Source organism: Equus asinus, chromosome 29 (genome assembly GCF_041296235.1).
Source record: "Equus asinus isolate D_3611 breed Donkey chromosome 29, EquAss-T2T_v2, whole genome shotgun sequence".
NCBI classification, from domain to species: domain Eukaryota; kingdom Metazoa; phylum Chordata; class Mammalia; order Perissodactyla; family Equidae; genus Equus; species Equus asinus.
In genome coordinates this window covers 19337378-19359269 of record NC_091818.1, presented here as the reverse complement: position 1 = coordinate 19359269, position 21892 = coordinate 19337378, and the positions used below count along the sequence as shown (strand labels likewise).

The following is a 21892-nucleotide window of genomic DNA, read 5'->3' as shown; positions in this document are numbered from 1 at the left end:
ATTCTTCTGGTATTTCTATCTCCATATCTGTCAATAATGTACTTATAATCTTACTGCTTGATTGTTCAGTTTTAGGCAGTATCTATTGATGTCCCACTGTGAAGGATGAAGATTTATCTCAATTTCTCTCTCAATCAACAAAAATCTTGCTTAATAATTTTTCTGAGTATAGGATTCCAAGTTGAAATTTAACAGCATTGTTCCACTCTCTTCTGGTTTCCAATGTTGGTGTTAAGAAATCCAAAACTATTTGTGATCCTTTGTATGCAATGTTTTTATTTTTTTCTCTATGGAAACGATGTTTAGAAATTTCACAATGAAGTGAGTCCATTGTCATCCATTTGTCAAGTGGGCCTTCTCAATCTGGAAACTTGTATTTCAGATCCTGGGCTATTTTCTTCAATTATTTTTCTGAGATTTCCTAACTTACTTTTCTCTGTTCTTTTTACCTTGAACTCTTATTATTCAAATGTTTACCCTCCCTAGATGGTTATACTTTTTTTTTCTTTTCCCATGTTTTATCTTTTATTTTTGTCTTTTCTGGAAAAATTCCTTATCTTCCAGTGTTTCAACTGAGTTCGACTGTCATCTTTACCCAATAGCCCACGAACGGTCTTTTTAATGCAAATCTAATCATGTTTTTCCCATGCTTCAAGTCCTTCAGTGGCTCCCTGTTGTCCACAAGATAAAGCCCAACCTCTTTTACACAGCACAGGAGGCCTTTCACACACTGGCCTGTGTAGTTATCACCACTACATTATTAAGAGCTGCTTCTCAGAAGTCGGCCAAATAGGCCAGCTCTCACACGCCTCCATGATTCTTCATGGAAAGGCCTTCTTCCCCTGTCTTGCTATATAATTCCTACTCAACTCCTTTGCAATGTCTGCCTGGCCAATTCAAGAAATTCCTATTGATCTGTCCATTATCTTCCAACACACTTTGCCTCATTCTTAGCATGTAGCATCTCTTTAAATCTGTCAGTTTTCCCTTTAAGTTTGTGAGTTTCTTGAGGGCAGGGACAATGCTATATTTATCTTTATATTTCCAAACCTAGAAGTGACTGGTACATAAGAAAGTTTAATAAATGTTTATTGAATGAATAAATGTCAATAATCCTGTAAAAACAAGAGTGTGAGAAATTAACAATACCTGCACAGTTCCATAGAGTGCTTTTCATACCATTTAAATCTTTTATTTTCAATAGATAACTTCTAAAATTCTGAGTCATTTTTTTAATGAATAGTGATTTTTGAAATCTGAAGCAATGTCTTATTAATTTTGCCATTACTATACTTTTCCATAACTTAAAGTGACAGATAATTGACTAAGTTAATTTTTTCAGTAATAAATTTCCTTTGATCTCTACAGATTGCTTGGTTGTGTTAAGGACTGAACCACTCCTAAAATGATTTTAAAATAATCCTAAGTAAATGAAAAAATGTCCTGGTTTCTTCAGTTTCTCTAGTACCAGGCTTGGGGCTTTTCAGTACATCAACACTGTTTTAAGAATCATCACCCACAGATAACAAGTCTAAGGAAACAATGATTCCCAAGATTATCTATAAACAGAATATATTGACAATGCTGCTTTCCTGTTAAAAGGCCCTAGCACATTTTAGTTAAGTTTAAAAAGACCCAAGTTTTAGGCAAGTTTTAACAAACAGACATCCTTTCATTTCTCATTTATTCAAATATAAAAGATGCAGATATAAGAAAAATGTTTGGTTCTTTCTAAATCAAAGAGAGCATTTTTGGAATTTCTAGCCTGGCTTCTCAATGCTAAAAGAATGAAGAAGTTGTTCAGGCCAGTGAGGTGACCATGATAATGAAGATGAAAGCATTTCAAAAAAGAACTGAACCATCTGGTAATAAATGACACTCAGCAGTAAAACAAATACCATAAAATAAAGAGTCTGTCATTTACACATCCGTGATATAGATACCTATCATGAAACTGTTCATTATTTCATTCCCTTCAATCAGTCTGGCTGGTGGCGTTTCAATCAGTTTGGATTTAATTTATTACTTTGAAATGATCATATTTCTATCATTCTTGCTCTTCTCTTGTCTACACTGACAAAATCATCTGTAAACTAAGCAGGTTTAAAGAAAATTGATAAAATTTTTTTTTTTTTTAAAGATTTTATTTTTTTCCTTTTTCTTCCCAAAGCCCCCTGGTACATAGTTGTATATTCCTCGCTGTGGGTCCTTCTAGTTGTGGCGTGTGGGACGCTGCCTCAGCATGGTTTGATGAGCAGTGCCACGTCCGCACCCAGCATTCGAACCAACGAAACACTGGGCCGCCTGCAGTGGAGCGCACGAACTTAACCACTCGGCCACGGGGTCAGCCCCAAAACTGATAAAATTTTAAGATCATTTTGGATTCCTCACATTCCTTTTCTCTCAAGTTTTAAATGATGAGTTTTGGGTTCATCACCATAGACCCATTGGCATACTCTGAACCAACTCTATTTCCACCTCCTGACTCTCATCCTCAACTACTCACAACACTGCCAGTATGGTCCATTTCTCTCTCAGCTCTGCTCCCATCTCTAGCTTTTTCTTTCTCTATAGTTCCTGCATTAAGTTAAAATCTGATCAATTAGCTAACAATAACTGTTCAATTAAAGGAATACCCACTTCTCTGCTCTATTTCCTGCTAACTTCATTCATGCTTTATATTTTTTGATGTTCTTGTGGGTGTGTGAACTGCTGCTTAACAAACGATTCTGGTGATTTTTTGTCCTCTTTTGAAATTATTCAAACTTGCATCTTCTCCTTGGAGCACTCTAGTCACAGATTTACCTTTTCAGCATCACCTAAATTTTTTTTATTCCCTGCCCCCGATGGCATTTTTCTAACACTTAGGTTAACACAAAATGATGACTTCCAACATGGAAAAAGCTAAATAAAAATGAACAAGCCTCCCTTTCATTTCATAATCCCAATTCCCCTCCTCAGAGGCAACAACTGTTAGCACCTTTGTGGGTACCCTTTCAGAAACAGTCTGTGTGTATATTACCTAACATGTGTAGAAATATGCTCTATCTCCTTTCTGCCCTCCTCAAATTAGAGCAGATTGTACATGCTACTCTTTTTTCATTTAATATATTTTCAAGAGCTTTCCATATCAGCACTTATGGATCCTCTTCATTCTTTTTAAAGACTGTATAGTATTCATGCATGGAACCCCAATTTATTAACTAGTCACCCACTGACTGACAATGAGATTATTCTCAGCCTTTTGGTCTTAGAAACAAGGCTGCAATGTGCATTCTTATGCATATATCTTTGCTAAATGTGCAAGTCTATCTGTAGGATGAAGTCAGAGTCAGAAATTTCTGGGCTGATTTAAAATTTTTATGGATATTGCCACATTGTCATTCAAAGAAGCTGTATTGATTTATCCAATAATGTATGAAAGTACCTCAAATCACTATTTGCAAAAATTGCCCCAGGAATTTTTCAATCAACTGTCTAAAAGCTTCAGAGACTCTAGCATGCCTAGATACTTTTTTCAACTCTAGCTGAAAACACAAACTCTGCTGTTTGTTGAAATACACAAACCCTGATAATAAAATGAAAACCAAGTTTCACATCTTAAAGATTTAGAAGGGTGACTGTTTATGGGAAGTCCCTGACAGACTAGAAAAGGGAAAAAGAGTGAGTTGTAAGAGTCCTGCTGCCCACCATCCCCCAAAGGAGGCGGGCATTACTATCACAGAGCAGGGCCCATTCGCTGGTGTCAGCACATTCTTCCTATGGAAATGAAAAGACTAAGTGATTTCCTAATTGAAAAAGGCAAACCAGATAAAATAATATGAGGGAAAAAATCCTACATATATGAAAAACTAGCCTTTAAAAAATGTTTTTCTTTTCAAGACATTACAGGATGCACAGGTGTAGTTTAAAAAATAATTTCATGGTATAAAAATGGTGCTCCTTGGGGGCCGGCCCGGTGGCGCAGCGGTTAAGTGAGCACATTCCGCTTCGGCGGCCCAGGTTGGCCAGTTTGGATCCTAGATGCGTATGTGGCACCGCTTGGCAAGCCATGCTGTGGTAGGCATCCCACATATAAAGCAGAGGAAGATGGGCACGGATGTTAGCTCAGGGCCAGTCTTCCTCAGAAAAAAGAGGAGGATTGGCAGATGTTAGCTCAGGGCTAATCTTCCTCGAAAAAAAAAAAATGGTGCTCCTTTGTCTAATATGAAATGGTGTCTTGACTGAGGTGCTACCAGCTGAGGATCAGGTGAACCCAATTAACCCAATTTTTACTTGTCTGTCCTAAGTGGTTTATTTTAGATGTACACTACTCCCTCAATCCTTTAGGGTACACAACATGAAAAAACCATAAACAGGCTATAAAGGTCATGACATTAATTTTCCTGTCACTCTCATGCTTTAAATAGGCATCAAAAAAACTAAAAAATCTTGTCCTCTGGGAAGGAAGGCAAATCTGAAACTAATTATGGTAGTTATTATTGTAATACTATTAAATTAAACACTGTGACCCTAGCTAAATTTATTTTGGTACTTTTTGTTAACGAATAAAACTTTCCAAAGAAGATTACTGCATCCTCTCACAGAGCAAAATGACTCACTGGAGGACTAGTAGAACAAAGCAACCGCTCAAAATCCTAAATGTTTACTCACCTAAAGCTTAACTAAGAAGTTTAATAAACATATACGGAACCTTCTGCAGAAAATGCTCTATCTGTTATAAAGCTTTATTTAAGAAGAAAAAGTCAACATGGGTGGAGCCAAGGGACTTAATTTCATTTCAGCTTTCATTTGTTTGTTGTTGTCCAACACTTCTCCTGTTTTGTGGTTCAGGTTCCCACCTCCTTATCAAGACCTGGCCTGGGCACCAGGTGGGACAGGAAGCTGCCTAACCTGGCACTTGGGATGTATTAGCTGTGTGTGTCCCCTAGTGCCCTAAAACTAGAACAATACCCACACTGACGCTGTTTGACTTGTTTCAATACTTACAAATGCTGGAGGAGAGATGAGGGCAGAGGACAGTGAGTGATGAGTTTGGGTGGGCGGAAAGGAAAATTAGCAAGGAGAAGGACTATGTACCAACATCCGTGTGGGACTAATGAGCAGGGAAAAGATGAACAAGCAGCAATCACAAAAGGAAAAGAAAGTGGGAGGAAAAAGTACAATGGCAACATTATTTTAAAAGGAGAAATGGCATGTGAAGAAAAAATCACTTAAATTCCAGTTTGTTTAATATCTCAGAAGACACAGAAAACAAGTGAAGAACTAGTTCTAGTTCTTGATGCACTCTATTGCAGTTAGAAAAGATACTTACAGGATATTTCGTGCCTTGTTGACAGTTTCAGTTTTTAATTGAAGTAAAGCTGATATATTATATTATGTTAGTTTCAGGTGTATAGCATAGTGATTTGACATTTACATACATTACAAAATGGTTCACCACTATAAGTCTGGCAACCATCTGTCACCCTACAAAGTTATTACAATATTATTGACTATATTCCCTATGTTGTATATTACATCCTTGTGACTTATTTATTTTATAACTTTGTTTGTACCTCTTAATCTACTTCACTTATTTTGCCCAACCCCACCCACTCCACTCAAGCAACCACCAATTTGTTCTCTGTGTCTCTGAGCCTGTTTCTGTTTTGTTTTGTTTTCCAAATTCCACATATAAGTGAAATCATATGGTATTTGTCTTTCTCTGTCTGACTTATTTCACGTAGCACAATACCCTCCAGGTCTAGCCATATTGTTACAAACGGCAGGATATCATTCTTTTTTTATGGCTAAGTAAAATCCATGTATATATACGTACCACATCTTCTTTATCCACTCATCTATCAATGGACGCAGTATGGCAGTTCCTCAAAAAATTAAAAGTAGAATTATCATACGATCTAGCAATCCCACTTCTATATATATCCAAAAGAAACGAAAGCAAGATCTTAAAGAGATATATGCACACACACCTACATTCATAGCAGCACTAGTCACAATAGTCAGGAAGCAAGCCAAGCATCCATCGACGGATGAATGGATAAACAAAATGTGGTATACACATACAATGGAATATTATTCAGCCTTAAAAAGGAAGGAAATTTTGACACGTGCCACAACATGATGAACCTTGAGGAGATTATGCTAAGTGAAATAAGCCAGTCTCAAAAAGACAAATACTCTGTGATTATATTTATATGATGTATCAAGAGTAGTCAAATTCACAGAAACAGAAAGTATAACAGTGGCTGCCAGGAGTTACGGGGAGGGAAAAATTGGGATTTATTGTTAATGGGTATAGAGTTTCACTTTTGCAAGACAAAAAAATTCTAGAGATTGGTTGCATAACAATGTGAATATACTTAACACTAGTGAACTGTACAGTTAAAATAGTTAAGATGGTAAACTTTATGTTATACGTTGTTTACAACGTTTAAAAAGTAAATGTGATTATACTACTGATAAAAAGCATAGACCTTGTAAACAATTAAATTTAGGTGAAAATGGCAATCATTCAAGGTGTTGTAAGTGTGCAAATCTTTAACATTTATTGGAAGCACACTGGACTTTAGCCAGGCATATATTTTTTTAATTGTGAAGAAAAATAATAAAATTAAAGAATGTTTACAAAATATACAATATTTATACTAGACTTATATCTACGTGAAAGAAATGATGTATTAAGAGATTGTATAATGTTTTACTAGTCGTCTGATGATAGAATATCTTCGTATATAGCATTATACACGGGACTTCTGTGTGTTTTTTGAAGGAACATATTGTGTACAAAAGTAGTTACTGCCTGTAAACAGGAAGTACCAGCCCAGGGCTCCTCAGGCCATAAGCTTGTCAACACAGCCACTCTGAAGATTGGATCTGGTTCATTTCTTTTATTTCCCCAAAACATGTATCACCCCATGTTCTCTGTGAGTTTATCCGAGAGGCAGGGGGTTTCCAGGCAATCTTTGCTCATGAGGCTACCTTAATATTAGCAACTGGCAAAAGACCCAGTGTTAAGGAAAGTGCCTCAGTAAATAACATCTTCTCAGTTCCAGGTTGGCTCAGGTGAGGTCCCCTCTTCCACTTCAATCCACTGCCACCCTGGCCATCATCCCCGCTCCACTTCCCAGGCTCTGGCACGATGGAAATTGAGTGGAAGGAATCAAGTTAACCCAAGCGGTTCCAGATTAAATTAACTGTAGGCGTCTCAGAGATTAACCATAAATCCTTTTATCAGATTTGAGATAAAAGCAGCAAGGCCATTTATTCTTGGGCTCCCCAAGACCTAGGTCGGTATTTACAGCATCAACAGCAAAACAAGCAGACATGGGTGGGTGGAGGTGGGTGGAGGTGGGTGGGGGTGGGTGGGGGCGGGTGGGAGGCAGTGATCTGGGGCATGCAGGGCCTTGCTGGGCTTCTCCTGGGACCATTCAGTTTCACCTTAAGGATCTAGAACTCTGGAAAAGATTGCACATCTACAGATCATATCCTCTAACAATCACACAGCATGAAATCCAAAATTGAAATACAACTAATGGGAAATCTTTTCTCACTTTGGTACACAATCTTAAATACTTACATTACAAAATCAATTGGTTGACGCTGTAAATTCACTAAACATTCAGTTTCCCTACAAATGACTAGGTAGGGGGTTAATTTTAGTCTAAGTAAGTAAAGGCATATAAAAATAAAAGGATGATTTCAAAGGATAAGACACTGCAAAGGATGGCTGCCTCTGGAAAGAGAACTGGGAAGCACATTTGGGAGGGAGACCGACATACCACTGTCTTCTCTTTTGTAAGCCTTTTGAATATTTTACCTTGTGGATGTAGTACTTAAAACAGCATTATCAACAATAAGAGAAACAAGAAGAATGAAGCAATCTAGAGAGACAGGTGGTTCTCAGCAAACACTGGCAGGGAAAGATGTCCATGAAATAATGTTAAGTGAAGCAAATTGTGGAACAGTGGGTATACTCTGATCCCATTTGTCTTAAAAAAAAAAAGTTGTATTCCCACAGAGAAACATCAGATTGTCAACAGTTACCTTTAGGACTTGGGTTGGTGGAACTTCCCCTTTCTCTTTGTAGAGTGTGTGTGTACACACAGTGTGTATATATACATATATAACTACATAACTGTCTATCTTTATGTTAAAAACAATAACTGTTCTAAAAGAGAAAAAAACCTAGTTAGAATCAACTCAAAAAACACCTTTCCGTTAAGAAGGATAAATAGATATTTTGATTTTCAAGTGGTAATTAACAAACTAAACAGTAGTCTTTTTTCGCTTTGCATTTTCCTCATCCCAAATTCACAGTGACCATTACACTTAAGTAATTTTCTGTGAAAATCAAATGTACAAGGTTCATAATCAACCATCTAATATGTATCAATAAACAGCAATCAGTAGATTGCGCCTCTATCAGTTAAGAGGGACATTAGGTGTACTTTCTTAAACTTCTTGTTTCAATACTTTTGCTAAACTCAAAATAATTTCAGCTTAGTAACAGAAAATTAAAGATGGATTTTCAAAGTCAGCTTAAAACTGAAAAAAAAAATCCAAAGAAACAAATTCTCTCACTTCCCCTGATTAGTTTAGGTCTTCTTAGCCTATGACCTCATTGCACACTTTAATTCTTTCCCAACACTGATCATACCCATATTAATTTAATGTCTGTCTTTCCCAACAGACTCAAAACTCTACAAGGGCAAGTCCAAGTCTGTCTTGTTCCCATCAGCCCCAGAGCCTTGAAGGGGATAAGTCTTTTTTTAAAAGTATTTGATGAACATACTTTGAAAGATAGGAACCTAAACAAAATGAGTTGCAAGATTCACAGATACTCCAGGGCCAAATAGATCCTAAATAAAGATTATGTAACCAACCAAAGAAAAAAGATCCATATCATAGTGAAAAAGAGCATAACGACAGAAGAAAAGGTTATTTGCCTAAATGATCAGTGTGACAAAATCAAAGCATATGTTCTCTGAGTACAACTGCCAAAAGCCTCCAGAGTTTTGGCTATCTTATAAATATTAGGCTCTGAGTCACAAAGCCAAAGCCTTGAAAAAAATAACCACAAATAACTTCTGAAATGGGATTATAATACTATACGCTTAAGGCATGTTATCTTTGAAAAATTCACCATATTAGCAGATTGTTTAAGAATTCACTATATTTCAATAATCTTTTAATAAGAATGATTGGATGGCAAATATCCTTAAACACACGCACGCGCACACACAGTTGGGCTTTTGACGATTCTTGAGAGGAACCCAAATCTTAATACTCTTACTGAATATGTACGGTTTTGGCATGTCTACACTTACGCTGTCTACTAGAGCTGAATTAAGTCTACTCATGAGCTTGTATGCCAGTTTCAACAGACGTTCAACCAAGGTGGAAAGTTATACTTTTACTAAATCGAAACAAAACAAAAGTTTTTTGGCCACAAGAATAACTAATTAAAGTCATGTGCTTTCTTCTGTGAGCTTACATCCTTTGTCAAAGCAGGATAGTGTAGGCATGTGTTCATTCATTCACTCAACATAACTAATGACTAAGAACCTCATAAGCCAGGCATTAGAAAACGTTTTCTATCAAAGGCCATCTAGTAAATATTTTGAGTTTTGTGGGCCCTTAAGCCTCTGTGATGACTACTCCTTTCTGCTATTGTAGCTTGAAAGCAGTCAGACAATATAAATGAAGAAATGTGGCTGTGTACCAATAAATTTTCAAAAATTTATGGACATTGAGACTTGAATTTTATACAGTTTTCATGTGTCACAAAATATTATCTTCTTTTGATTTTTTTTCGGTAATTTAGAAATGTAGAAACCATTCTTACCTTGCAAGTCATACAAAAATAGGCTCACTTTGGCCTGTGAGCCATAGTTTGCTAACTCCTGACCTAAACCAACTCTTTAGTAACCTGGTTTAAACCACTTACTACCCATGTAACCTTGTCCTTACTCCACCAAAAAAGCCCAAACAACAAACAAAATTTTTTAAAGAGATCATAACTTAATTACAACATCTTAATTTTCAAGTGGGAGTTAGAGAGCCATTTTATTAGTATAACAATAGCGGCAGCAACTAATATTTATTTTGAGCTCACTACACCCCAAACAGTGTTCTAAGCATTTCAAATGCATGCTAATTTATTTAATTCTCACTACAGCCTTGGGATGGGTATTTTATGATCACCATTTTACACATAAGGAACCAGGCACAGAGACATTAAGTAACTTAGCAGCTAATAAATAGTGAAACTGAGGTCTGAGGACAGGCACTGGGTTCTGCTCTTAACCACAACTGCCTCTAACGTCAAAAATTTCCCCACTCTGTAGAGAAAAGGGAACCTTCATACACTGCTGGTGGGAATGAAAACTGGTGCAGCCACTGTGGAAAACAGTATGGAGATTTCCCCCAAAATTAAAAATAGAAATAGCATACGATCCAGCCATCCCACTACTGGGTATTTGTCCAAAGAACTTGAAATCAACAATTCAAAAAGATTTATGCACCCCTATGTTCACTGCAGCATTACTCACAGTAGTCAAGATGTGTGAGCAACCCAAGTGCCCTTCAATAGATGAATGGATAAAGAAGATATGGTGTGTATACACACACACACACACACACACAATGGAACACTACTCTGCCATAAAAAAAGACAAAATTGCCCCATTTGCAACAACATGGATGGACCATGAGGGTATGATGTAAGCGAAATAAGCCAGACAGAGAAGGACAAACACCACATGATTTCACTCCCATGTGGAAGATAAACAAATACATGGACAAAGAATAGATTAGTGGTTACCAGAGGGGAAGAGGGTTGGGGGAGGGTGAAAGGGGTAAAGGGGCACATATGTATGGTATGATAAAATCTAGAATATTAGGGATGAGCACAATGCATTCTATACAGAAACTGATATATGACAATGTACACCTGAAATTACACAATGAAATTACACATTATGACCTCAACAAAATAACTGAAAAAAAAGAATCCCCCATTCTTTTCTTAAAGGTCCCATTTCAAATGACAATTCTCAGAAATTAAAATGCACAGTAGAATAAGCAGGGAGATGCCTTTCTTGTAGCAGTTACAGTATAACTTAAATCACACCCAATTTGCACGATCTGTTTTCTTCACCAGGTCTTTACCTGTCAGTCAGGTCTGCATGCTGACATTCCAAATCGAAGTGGATGCCCAATAACTAACTCTTCAATGGTCATATGGAAAAACTTTTAGGTTACAGATTAAAATTTGTTTCAATGTAGTCTTAAATTGCCAAGGTGGCTTTCAGAAATTATAACAAAACACTTATCGTTCTACATAACTGCAGAATAAAAACATCTTTGAAAAACTTGACATTTTAAGACTTTGGCTGGCCAAGGAAATAAGAATTGCTAAAGCTGAATCCGTTCCAGTTATTCCTCATTGGAAGGCAGTTACTTGCCAGAAAATTATTTCAGAGTCTATTTTCATTACTTACATCAAAATGAGGACACTTAAACGACAGATGATCTCTACAGCATTGGGGATCATCAGCAAGGCCAAGTAAATTACAGTAAGACACTGAGGACGTAGACTAGGACAAATGAGACTCCCTGAACAAAATTCATCTGGCAAATATAAAAAAAAAATTGTCTAGTTTCCTCAACATCTTTTTTACTTTCCCCAAATATTTGCTGTCAGTAAACTGCATCATTCTATATTATGTGTGACTGTGTTAGTAGGAAAGAACTATTTCTCAACAGAAAAAAAAATCCACTCGTTACTTGAAGGTGTTCCTAACAAAGTGTATACTGAAGGGGAATCGCTGGCTTAGAAACGGACTTCCAACACTTTCACTTTCAAAAGTCCAACATCTAGGAGTCACGCCTTCTACCTCTCTCCCTCACTTCTCATATCTAGGCTTTCACCAAATTGTGTCAATTTTACCTCCTAAAAAGCCCTCAGATACACCACTTTTCTCATCTTCACTGCCAACTACTTGGTGCCAGTTGCTCTATCATTCCCTGCCAGGACCACTGAATACTCTTTTAACTGCTTCCACTCCTGCTCCTTCTCCAACCAACACAGCCACAGTGATGTTTTCAAAACACTCATTATAACATGCCATCCCAGAATGAAAACCATTAGAAGCCATAACATGTCCATGAGTTTTTGCCCAATCTAATCTTGGCCTGCTTCTCAGTTTCATTCTGGACTCCTTGCCCTCATTTCCTGTGTCCCAGCCACACTAGCCTTCCTTCAGTTTTCTGAACATACTGAGGCTGTTGACAGTCTCAATACATGCTGGTTCCCCTCCCTGTAATGCTGCTTTTCTTCTTAATAACTTGGATTCATCCTTTGGCTCTCAAGACCATGTCACCCCCTTAGGAGAACTGTCTCTGACTAGTCTGGATCAGATACCCCTGGAATAAGTCTTTTCCCTCAGAGCACTTATCACAATTGCAATTTTAGTCAGATAATGCCTAGTACCCCCAAAAGACAGGAAGCTCTGGAAGGTAGGGCTCACATCCCTTTATGTTCATATGGTTCATATGGCACAATAACAGAACACCTAGGAGGAGCTCAGTTAGTATTTATTTATATTTGTGATATAATTCACATACCATAAAATTCACCCTTTTAAAGTATACACAGTTTAGTGGTTTTTAGTATTTTCACAAAGTTGAACAACTATCACTACCATCTAATTTCAGAATATCCCATCACCCTAAAAAGAGAGCCAGCCCTGATGGCCTAGTGGTTAAAGTTCAGCACACTCTGCTTTGGCAGCCCACGTTCAGTTCCCAGGTGTGAAACCACAGCACCTGTCTGTCAGTAACCATGCTGTGGTGGTGGCTCACATAGAAGAACTACAAGGACTTACAACTAGAATATACCAACTATCTCCTGGGGTTTTGAGGAGGGAGAAAAAAACCCCAGGAAGATTGGCAACAGATGTTAGCTCAGGGCGAATCCTTCCCAGCCAAAAAAACCCCCTAAAAAACCATATCCCATCACCCTAAAAAGAAACCTCATACCCATACCCATTAGCAGTCACCCTGTCCCCTCTTCCTGGAAATCATTAATCTACTTTCTGTCTCTCTAGATTTGCCTATTCTTGAAATTTCATATAATGGAATCATACAATATGTGGCCTTTTGTGTCTGACTTCTTTAAACTTGGCATAATGTTTTCAAGGTTCACAAAAGTAGCAGCACTGAATGAATACACCACATTTTGTTTAGCTATTCATCAGTTAATGGACATTTGGTTTGTTTCCATCTTTTGGCCATTATGAATAATGCTGCTATGAACATTTGTGTACAAATTTTTGTGTAGATATACTCATCTCTTTTGGGTAATATACTTAGGAATGGAATAGGTACATTCATATAGGTTTAGGCCAGGTCACAGCATAACTCTATATTTAACCTTTTGAGGAACTGTCAGACTGTTTTCCAAAGCAGCTATCTATTTAATATTTCCACCAATAATTTATAGTGTCCAATTTCTATATTTCCTTACTAGTTAATGCTTATCAGTAAAGAGCTAATCCTTAGACTGAACCTATAGCGACAGTAAGAAAAATGGAAACTTGATTCAAATGGATGTAAGCTTCAGTGTTCTTATGGGAAAATTAGGAAGAATAGTCCCTAACTCCTCGCTGTGTGTGCTGGCTTATGAGAACAAATATGAGTGAACATGTCCCAGAAGAGGCTTACAAAAAGGCAGGTCACTATGATTTTCTCTAAATGACTCTTGATTCTCCTAATTTAAATTTGCCTTGAGCCTTGCTCACACAAATGGCACTTACAGATTTATAATGTTTGTCTATTACTGGTACAGTCATCCTAATGGTTGTAACGTGGTATATCATTGTGGCTATTCTCTAATGACTAATGATGTCCAGCAATGTTCCACGTGCTCACTGGCAATCGGTGTATCATCTTTGGAGAAACACCTATTTAAATCCTTTCCCTGTTTTTAAATTGGGTTATATTTGTTGTTGAGGTTTGGGTTAAATTGGTAGGAGTTCTTTATATATTTTCGATACAAGTCCCTTAGCAGATAAACGATTTGCAAATATTTTCTCCCATTCTGTGGGTTGTCTTTTTACTTTCTTGATGGTGCCCTTTGAAGCACAAAAGTTAAATTTTGGTGAAGTCCAACTTATCTTTTCTTCTGTTGCTTGTACTTTTCATTTCAATCTAAGAAACCATTGCCTAATTCAAGGTCATAAAAATTTCAGCCTGTTTGCCTTTCAGAGTTTTATATCATTTTAGTTTTAGCTCTTATATTTAAGTCTTTGACCCATTTAAGTTAATTTTTGTATGCAGTGTGAGGTAGGGGTCCTCTTTCAATCTTTTGCATGTGGATATCCACATTGTTCTGAGACCACTGGCTGATAAGACTATTCTTTCCCCTACTGAATTGTCTTGATACCCTTGTTGAAAATAAAATTACCATAACTGTAAGGGTTTATTTTGGACTCAATTCTACTCCATTGATCTATATGTCTATTCTTTCGTCAGTATCAACCTATCTTATTTCTTGTAGCTTTATAGGAAGTTTTGAAATTGAGAAGTATGAGTCTTCCTTTGTTTTCTTTTTTAAGATTGTTTTGGCTATTATGGATCCCTTGCATTTCCATATGCATTTTAGGATCAGCAGGTCAACTTCTGCAAAAAAAGGCAGCTGGGATTTTCATAGATTACATTGCATTTGTTGATCAATATGGGGGTACTGCCATCTTAACAATGTTAAGTCTTCAAATTCATGAACATAAAGTATCTTTCAAATTATTTGTCTTTATTTTCTATCAACGTTTTTATATTTTGCTGTACAAGTCTTGCACTTCTTTGTTAAACTTATTGCTAAGTATTTTATTCTTTCTGAAACTACTGTAAATGTAACTGTCTTCTTGATTTCATTTTTTGATTGTTCACTGCTATGGTACATAAATACAACTGATATTTATACTGATTTTCTATCTTTCAGCCTTGCTGAACTCATTTATTAATTCTAACAGTTTAATAGATTCCTTAAGGTTTTCTACATACAAGGTCATGTCATTTGCAAATAGAAAAAGGTTTACTTCTTTTCCAATTTGGATGTCTTTTATTTCTTTTTCTTGCCTAATTGCCCAGTCAGAACCTCCAATACAATGTTGAGCAGAAGTGGCAAGAGAATATATCCTTGTCTTATTACTCATCTTAGGAAGAAAGCTTTTAGTCTTTTACTGATAAGAATGATGTTAGCTGTGGGGTTTTGTGGATTCCCTTCATCAGGTTAAAGAAATTCCCTTCTGCTTCTAGGTTGTGAGTGTTTTCATCATAAAAGGGACTTGGATTTTGTCAAATGCCTTTTCTGTGTCTATTAAGATGATCACATGGCTTTTCTTTATTCTATTAATATGATATATTACATTGATTTTCATATGTTAAGCCAATCTTCGTTTCTGAGATATATCCTGCTTGGTCTTTGTTTATAATCCTTTTTATATGTTATTAGATTGGTTTTGCTCGTATTTTGTTGAGGACTTTTGCATCCATATTCGTAAGAGATATTGGGCTGTAGTTTTCTTGTGTTGTCTTTTTCTGGTTTTGGCATGAGGGTAACATTGACTTAATAGGATAAATTGGGAAGTATTTTCTCCTCTTCTAATTTTTAGAAGACTTCGTGAAAAACTGGTAGTAAGTCTTCTTTAAATCTTTAATAAAATTCACAAGTGAAGCCATCTGGGCCTGAGCTTTTCCCTGTGGGAACTTCTTTGGTTATAATTCAATCGCTTTACTGTTATAGGTTCAGATATTCTATTTCTTCTTGAGTTAGTTTTGGTAGTTTTTTTCTTTTAGGAATTTGTTCATTTGTTCACCTAATATTTTGGCATACAATTTTCCCTGGTATTCGTTTATAATCATTTTTCATTTCTGTAAGTTTGGTGGTAATGTTCTCTTTCATTGCTGATCTTAGTAACTTGAATGTTCTCTCTTGTTTTCTTGGTCAGTCTAAAGGCTTGTCAATTTCATAGATTTTTTTTTAAAGAACTTTTGCTTTCAATGATTTTGTTTATTCTTTTTTATTCTCTATTTATTTATGCTTTTTTTTTTTTTTTTTTTTTTTGCAGGGAAGGATTTGCCCTGAGCTAACATCTGTTGCCAATGTTCCTCTTTTTTCTTTCCTCCTCAAAGCCCCAGTGCATGGCTGTATATCCTAGTTGTAAGTCCTTCTAGTTCTTCTATGTGAGCTGCTGCCACAGCATGGCAACTGACAGACAAGTGGTGTGGCTCTGCAACTTGGAACCAAACCTGGGCTGCCGAAGTGGTGAGAATGCCAAACTTTAACCACTAGGCCATCAGGGCTGGCTCCATTTATTTATGCTTTAACCTTTATTATTTTCTTTCTTCTGCTTGCTTTGGTTTAGTTTGCTCTTCTTTTTCTAAGTTTTTAAGGTGGAAGTTTCAGTTACTGATTTAAGATCTTTCCTTTTTTAAAAAAAATGTAGGCATCTAGAGCTATAAATTTCCCTCTTAACACTGATTTCTTTAGCTGCATCCTATAAATTTTGGTATGTTGTATTTTAGGTTCATCTACATCAAGGTATTTTCTAATTTCCCTTGTGATTTTTCTTTGACCCATTTCCTATTTAGGAGTGTGTTGTTTAATTTCCACATATTCATGCATTTTCCAAATTTCCTTCTGTTACTTACTTCTAATTGTATTCTGCTGTGGTCAGAGAACATACTTTGTATATTTTCAATCCTTTTCATGCTTACTGAGACTTGTTTTATGGCCTAAGACATTGTCTATCCTGGAGAATGATCCATATGCATTGGAAAGAATGTGTATACTGCTCCTGTTGAGTGGAGTGTTCTATACAGGTCACTTAGGTCCAGTTGGTTTACAGCGTTGGAATGAAACCTAAGCTGTTCTGGTGTACTTAAGAGGGTGCTCATCTTTTTAAGTGTTCACTATTCCATTTAATATCACCCTAATGAGAAGAAGTAGGTACAGTTAAGTCCTCACTCTGGATTTGCTCTTAAACACATCTATTCTGAAGAACTCTAAGGAGAGCAAAGTAGGAAATAAATATAGCTGTTCCACCTTTCCTGATTAATTTCGTATCTGTCTCATGGCTTTGCTGTTAGCGCCCATTGAGTTGATTCTGACTCCTAGCGACGCTGTGTACAGCAGAGCAGAACTCTTCCCAGTCTTATCTTACCATGCTATATCAGATAATGCTCCACTGCTATTCACAGGGTTTTCATGGCAAATTTTTTTGGAAGTGGGTTTCCAAGTCCTTCTTCCTAGTCTGTCTTAGTCTGGAAAATCCACTGAAACCTGTCCACCATAGGTGACCCTGCATAGCTTTTAGCATCACAACAATACACAGTTGTCAGCAGGAAAACTGACAGACAGGTAGTGTGGTTCCCTGGCTAGGAAATGAACCTGGGCTGCAGCCAGTGAGAGCACTGAATCTTAACACTAGACCACCAGGGCTGGCTTCTATCTCATGGGTACGGTGTAAATAAATTATTGCAAATAAAAAAATTATTATAAGTGCAAAGTGAAATGTGAAAATGTTATTTCAAACAGCTAATACTGAAATTTAATTTGCCCAAGCACTTTCTGAAAGGAAGATCATATCACTTGGTACACAAAAATAAATTTTATGATTAAGAAACTTTGTATATGAAATATACTCTAGGAAGTAGTATCCACTGCAGACTTTTTTAAAAGTAGGCCTTAAGTGGCAAATCTGGAAATTATGACAACTATATCAGTGTGCAAAAATTATCTTATAAAACCTTTTCATTATTCTATGAGGTTTGTGGTTATTTCCTCAAAATGTGTAGAAGATAAAATTTGTTCATTTTCTTCAACATACTTAGAAAAGCTAATTAGATTTTCAAACTTAAGAGAAAAATACAAAACTATTATTTACATATCATGAAGGCCACATGTACATTTATTGGAAACAAAAGACACAGTATTTGGGATCTTAAGCAAAATCCATAAAGATATTTACCTTATTCTACTGTACGATACAAAAACTTACCACTTTAGTAAAGAACTAAGATTTCTCAAAGTATATGTACATGAATATGATTTAAATAGTGACTACCTAAATTATATGAAGTTATAAATCCAAAGACATACTTAACTTATGGTTTGGGTTTTTTTTGATGATTGGCCCTGAGCTAACATCTGTTGCCTATCTACGTCTTTTTTTTCCCTTCCCAAAGCCCAGTACTTAGTTGTATATTCTAGTTGTAGGTTATTCTAGTTCCTCTATGTGGGATGCCACTGCAGCATGGCTTGATGAGAGGTGCATAGGTCTGCGCCCAGGATCCAGACCCACAAACACCAGGCTGCCCAAGTGGAGCACGTGATCTTAACCACTCAGCCACAGGGCCGGCCCCTTTTGGTTCTGATTATTATGTAATCAACACACAGTACTTCACATAATATCCATGAGCTGCTACTAAATCAGTGCCATCTCTACTTGGGCAACAGAAAAATTAGACTCCAAAAATACATCAAAAGTCTCCAACTGAACAAAATGCAGAGCTCCCGGTTCTGGGCTGAGATTTTATATTTCTAAAAAAAACCCCCCAAATTCCAAACATTATACCCGAAATGAGAAATCTCAGAAAATAACTTTGTACTTTAATTTTCTTTTCCCAGTCCTCATTCCTACTCACTCTTCTTCATTTTCACTCTGAACAGCTACCCTTATATCATGCATCCAGTTACTGAAAGAAATAAAATCATTTTACTTCTTAATACTGCATGGTGAATCATTTTCAAACTTGTAGGAGGTAGTGTTAGTGATGGAAGGGTACTTTCCATCCCAAATTAATGACATTAACTACGTGATCTAACTAAGTGAGAAAAAGTTAAGTTCGGCAAAGGTATTTTAGAAGGAGCTGTGGCTTATCAGGTCATGATAACCACTATGGAGCACAGGCTTGAATCTAAAAATATATTTGTCATGCTGGTACATCATGCCTTCCTCCAATTTTGATAACCACATCACAATACATCCACACAACTATGGTACATATACATGGCAGGGAAAACAACAGGGATGCAAAGAGATTCTGAAACTGTCTTCATGACCAAAGTAAAGGTAGTGGGAGGCACATTTATTTTTATTCATGGTATGCCCAGCTAGATCTTCTTTCACAATAGTTCCTGAGGCTCCCCGGGCACAAGGACTTCTGGAGAAGCAAGGTCTTAGAGGTCTCTGCATTCTACCCATGCCTGGGACGCAGTGGATGCAGAAGGACCGAACGCCTTCTTGAAGATCTAGAGCACAGTTACCATGTGCAAGAGTAGGGAAGAAGATTCAACTGAGGCTACAGGAAAGGAAAGAGGAAAGATCTTATTTACAGCAGTCATAGGTTCTAGACAGCAAGATTCTCCGGAGAGAAGGATGGAGAACATCAGGGTTAATGAAGACAAGAACTGACGGGTGCTTAGGAAGAGACGAGAGGGCTATGCTTCAGCAAATGCCCAGAACTCTGTAGCTCTCCAGTATATGTCTAGAAGAATCTGGTAATGACAAAACAACTTTTCCTCCACTCCCAGGAAAAAGCTTCCTACAAACACAGGTGGGCAAAGAGGCAAGATGGAGTAGCCGACGGCTGCAGGCACTTCCAAATCTGATTAGATTGAAAAAAATAAAAACCTATTCAGTATGAAAGATTCTCAGCAGGGCTCTGGTAGCACAGAGTATGAAGAATCTTAATCTTACAAAGGGAGCAAAGAAGGACTTTATCTGTTAGTCTTGACACACCACTCAATTTTGTGAATCATTGGTTTCAACAGAATCTTTATTTTTACTTTGGTAAAAAATACTTAGATCTACAGAAAAACATTACTTTTTTACCTAGAATATTCTTCATAAAAATGACGAAAATAAAATATAATTTTTAAAGTATCTTTCTAAGAATTTTTATGTAAACGTTGTTTTTCCTAAGCTAATTCTAAATCAATAGTTAAAACTGAAGCTATTGTATTCAATGTATCTTTCCTATCAAAAATCAAGATTAAAATTTTGTATATTCTAGAATTGAAAACATTTAGGGGAATCACTAAAAAAGTCTCAAAATCTTAGAGTAATGCGGTTCCAGTAAATAGAAATTTTCATAATTTAAAAAATATGAAAGAATAAATAAATATAATACATCAAGTATGATTCATACTTCTCAGTTAAACAAAAAGTTTAGTTGGGTAAAAGAAAGTAATTCTCTTGGCAGGTCACTATTATTTCAAATAAGAACACATGTATTTAGCAAAAGTTTTCAAAAAAGTATAAAGTTTTATTAAAAATCCTTGATCAAATAAAACGTGTCCCACAGTATCAGTAGAACTGCAATATCCAGCGCTTTTTTACTATTTATTTAGTGAGTACCTGCGGGGTACATACTCAGCAGATTGCTTAGATAGAAACAGGTCCTGTCTTTAAAAATCTAGTTGAAAAGTCTTGCTGGTGAAAAAAAGGTCTTCTACGATAAACAAAATGTGAGATAACACATGAAGCACCAGAAGATTCTTTTGATAAAAGAATTTAAATCACCACAAATGTTTCGGTTTTTTCAGTTGTATTGAAGTACAATAGACAAAGAAAATTCTAAGATATTTAAAGGGTACAACGTGCTGATTTCATATATGTATACATTGTGAAAGGATTCCCCCATCAAGTTAGTTAACACAACCGTCACCTCACATATGTACTCTTTCTCCCTTTTTGTTGGTGAGAACATTTAAGTTCCACTCTCTCAGCAAATTTCAATTATACAATACAGTGTTATCCTCAGACCTTATTCATCTTATAACTGAACGTTTGTATCCTTTTACCGACCTCCCCCTATTCCCCGACACCCCAGACCCTTGGCAACCACTTTTCTACTCTGCTTCTGTGAGTTCAACTTTAAAAAATTTTTTTTAGTTCCACATGTAAGTGATACCATGCAGTATTTGTCTTTCTCTCTCGGGCTTGCTTCACTTAGCACAACGTCCTCCGATTCATCCATGTAGCCAAAAATGACAGGATTTCCTTCTTTTTTTAAGGTTAAATAAAAATCATTGCATACATATACACCATATTTTCTTGATCTTTTCATCCCTTGATGGACACTTAGGTTATTTCCATACCTTGGCTATTGTGAATAATGCTGCAATGAACATGGGAATATAGATGTCTCTTCGAGATAACGGTTTCATTTCCTTTGGATATATTCCCAGAAGTGGGATCGCCGGATCATACGGTAGTTCTATTTTTAATTTCTTGAGGAATCTCCATATAGTTTTCTATAGTGGCTGTACCAGTTTACATTCCCACCAACCACATACAGATGTTCCATTTTCTCTACATCCTCACCAGCATTCGCTGTCGTTTGTCTTTTTGATAACAGCCATCCTTACAGGTGTGAGGTAATATCTCATTGTGGTTTCCATTTCCCTGATGATTAGTGACGCTGAGCACCTTTTCATGTATCTGCTGGCCACTTGTATGTCTTCTTTGGAAAACTGTCTATTCAGGTCCATTTTCCATTTTTTTTTATTGAGTTATTGACAGGTTACAATCTTGTGAAATTTCAGTTGTACATTAATGTTTTCCAGTCATGTTGTAGGTGCACCACTTCACCCTTTGTGCCCACCCCCCACCCCACCTTTCCCCTGGTATCCACTAAACTGTTCTTGGTCCATAGTTTTAAATTCCTCATATGAGTCTAGTCATACACAGATTATCTTTCTCTCGCTGGCTTATTTCACTTAACATAATTCCCTCAAGGTCCATCCATGTTATTGCAAATGGAATGATTTTGTTCTGTTTTGCAGCTGAGTAGTATTCCATTGTATATATGTACCACA

General features: G+C 36.6%; 1 protein-coding gene across 10 annotated transcripts in view; it reads right to left on the bottom strand.

Annotated features, from left to right (window-relative positions):
- The window catches only part of ZNF438 (zinc finger protein 438), a 185583-nt gene that overhangs the window by 44750 nt on the left and 118941 nt on the right, over positions 1 to 21892 (bottom strand). For 6 of the 10 annotated variants that reach the window (XM_070501323.1, XM_070501324.1, XM_070501320.1 and 3 more), the window contains one exon: positions 5822 to 5870. The exons of the other annotated variants lie outside the window; for them this stretch is intronic. In XM_070501323.1, coding sequence (XP_070357424.1) covers positions 5822 to 5870 — 49 coding nt within the window. The remainder of the gene's footprint in view (positions 1 to 5821; positions 5871 to 21892) is intronic. 10 annotated transcript variants of the gene reach the window in all.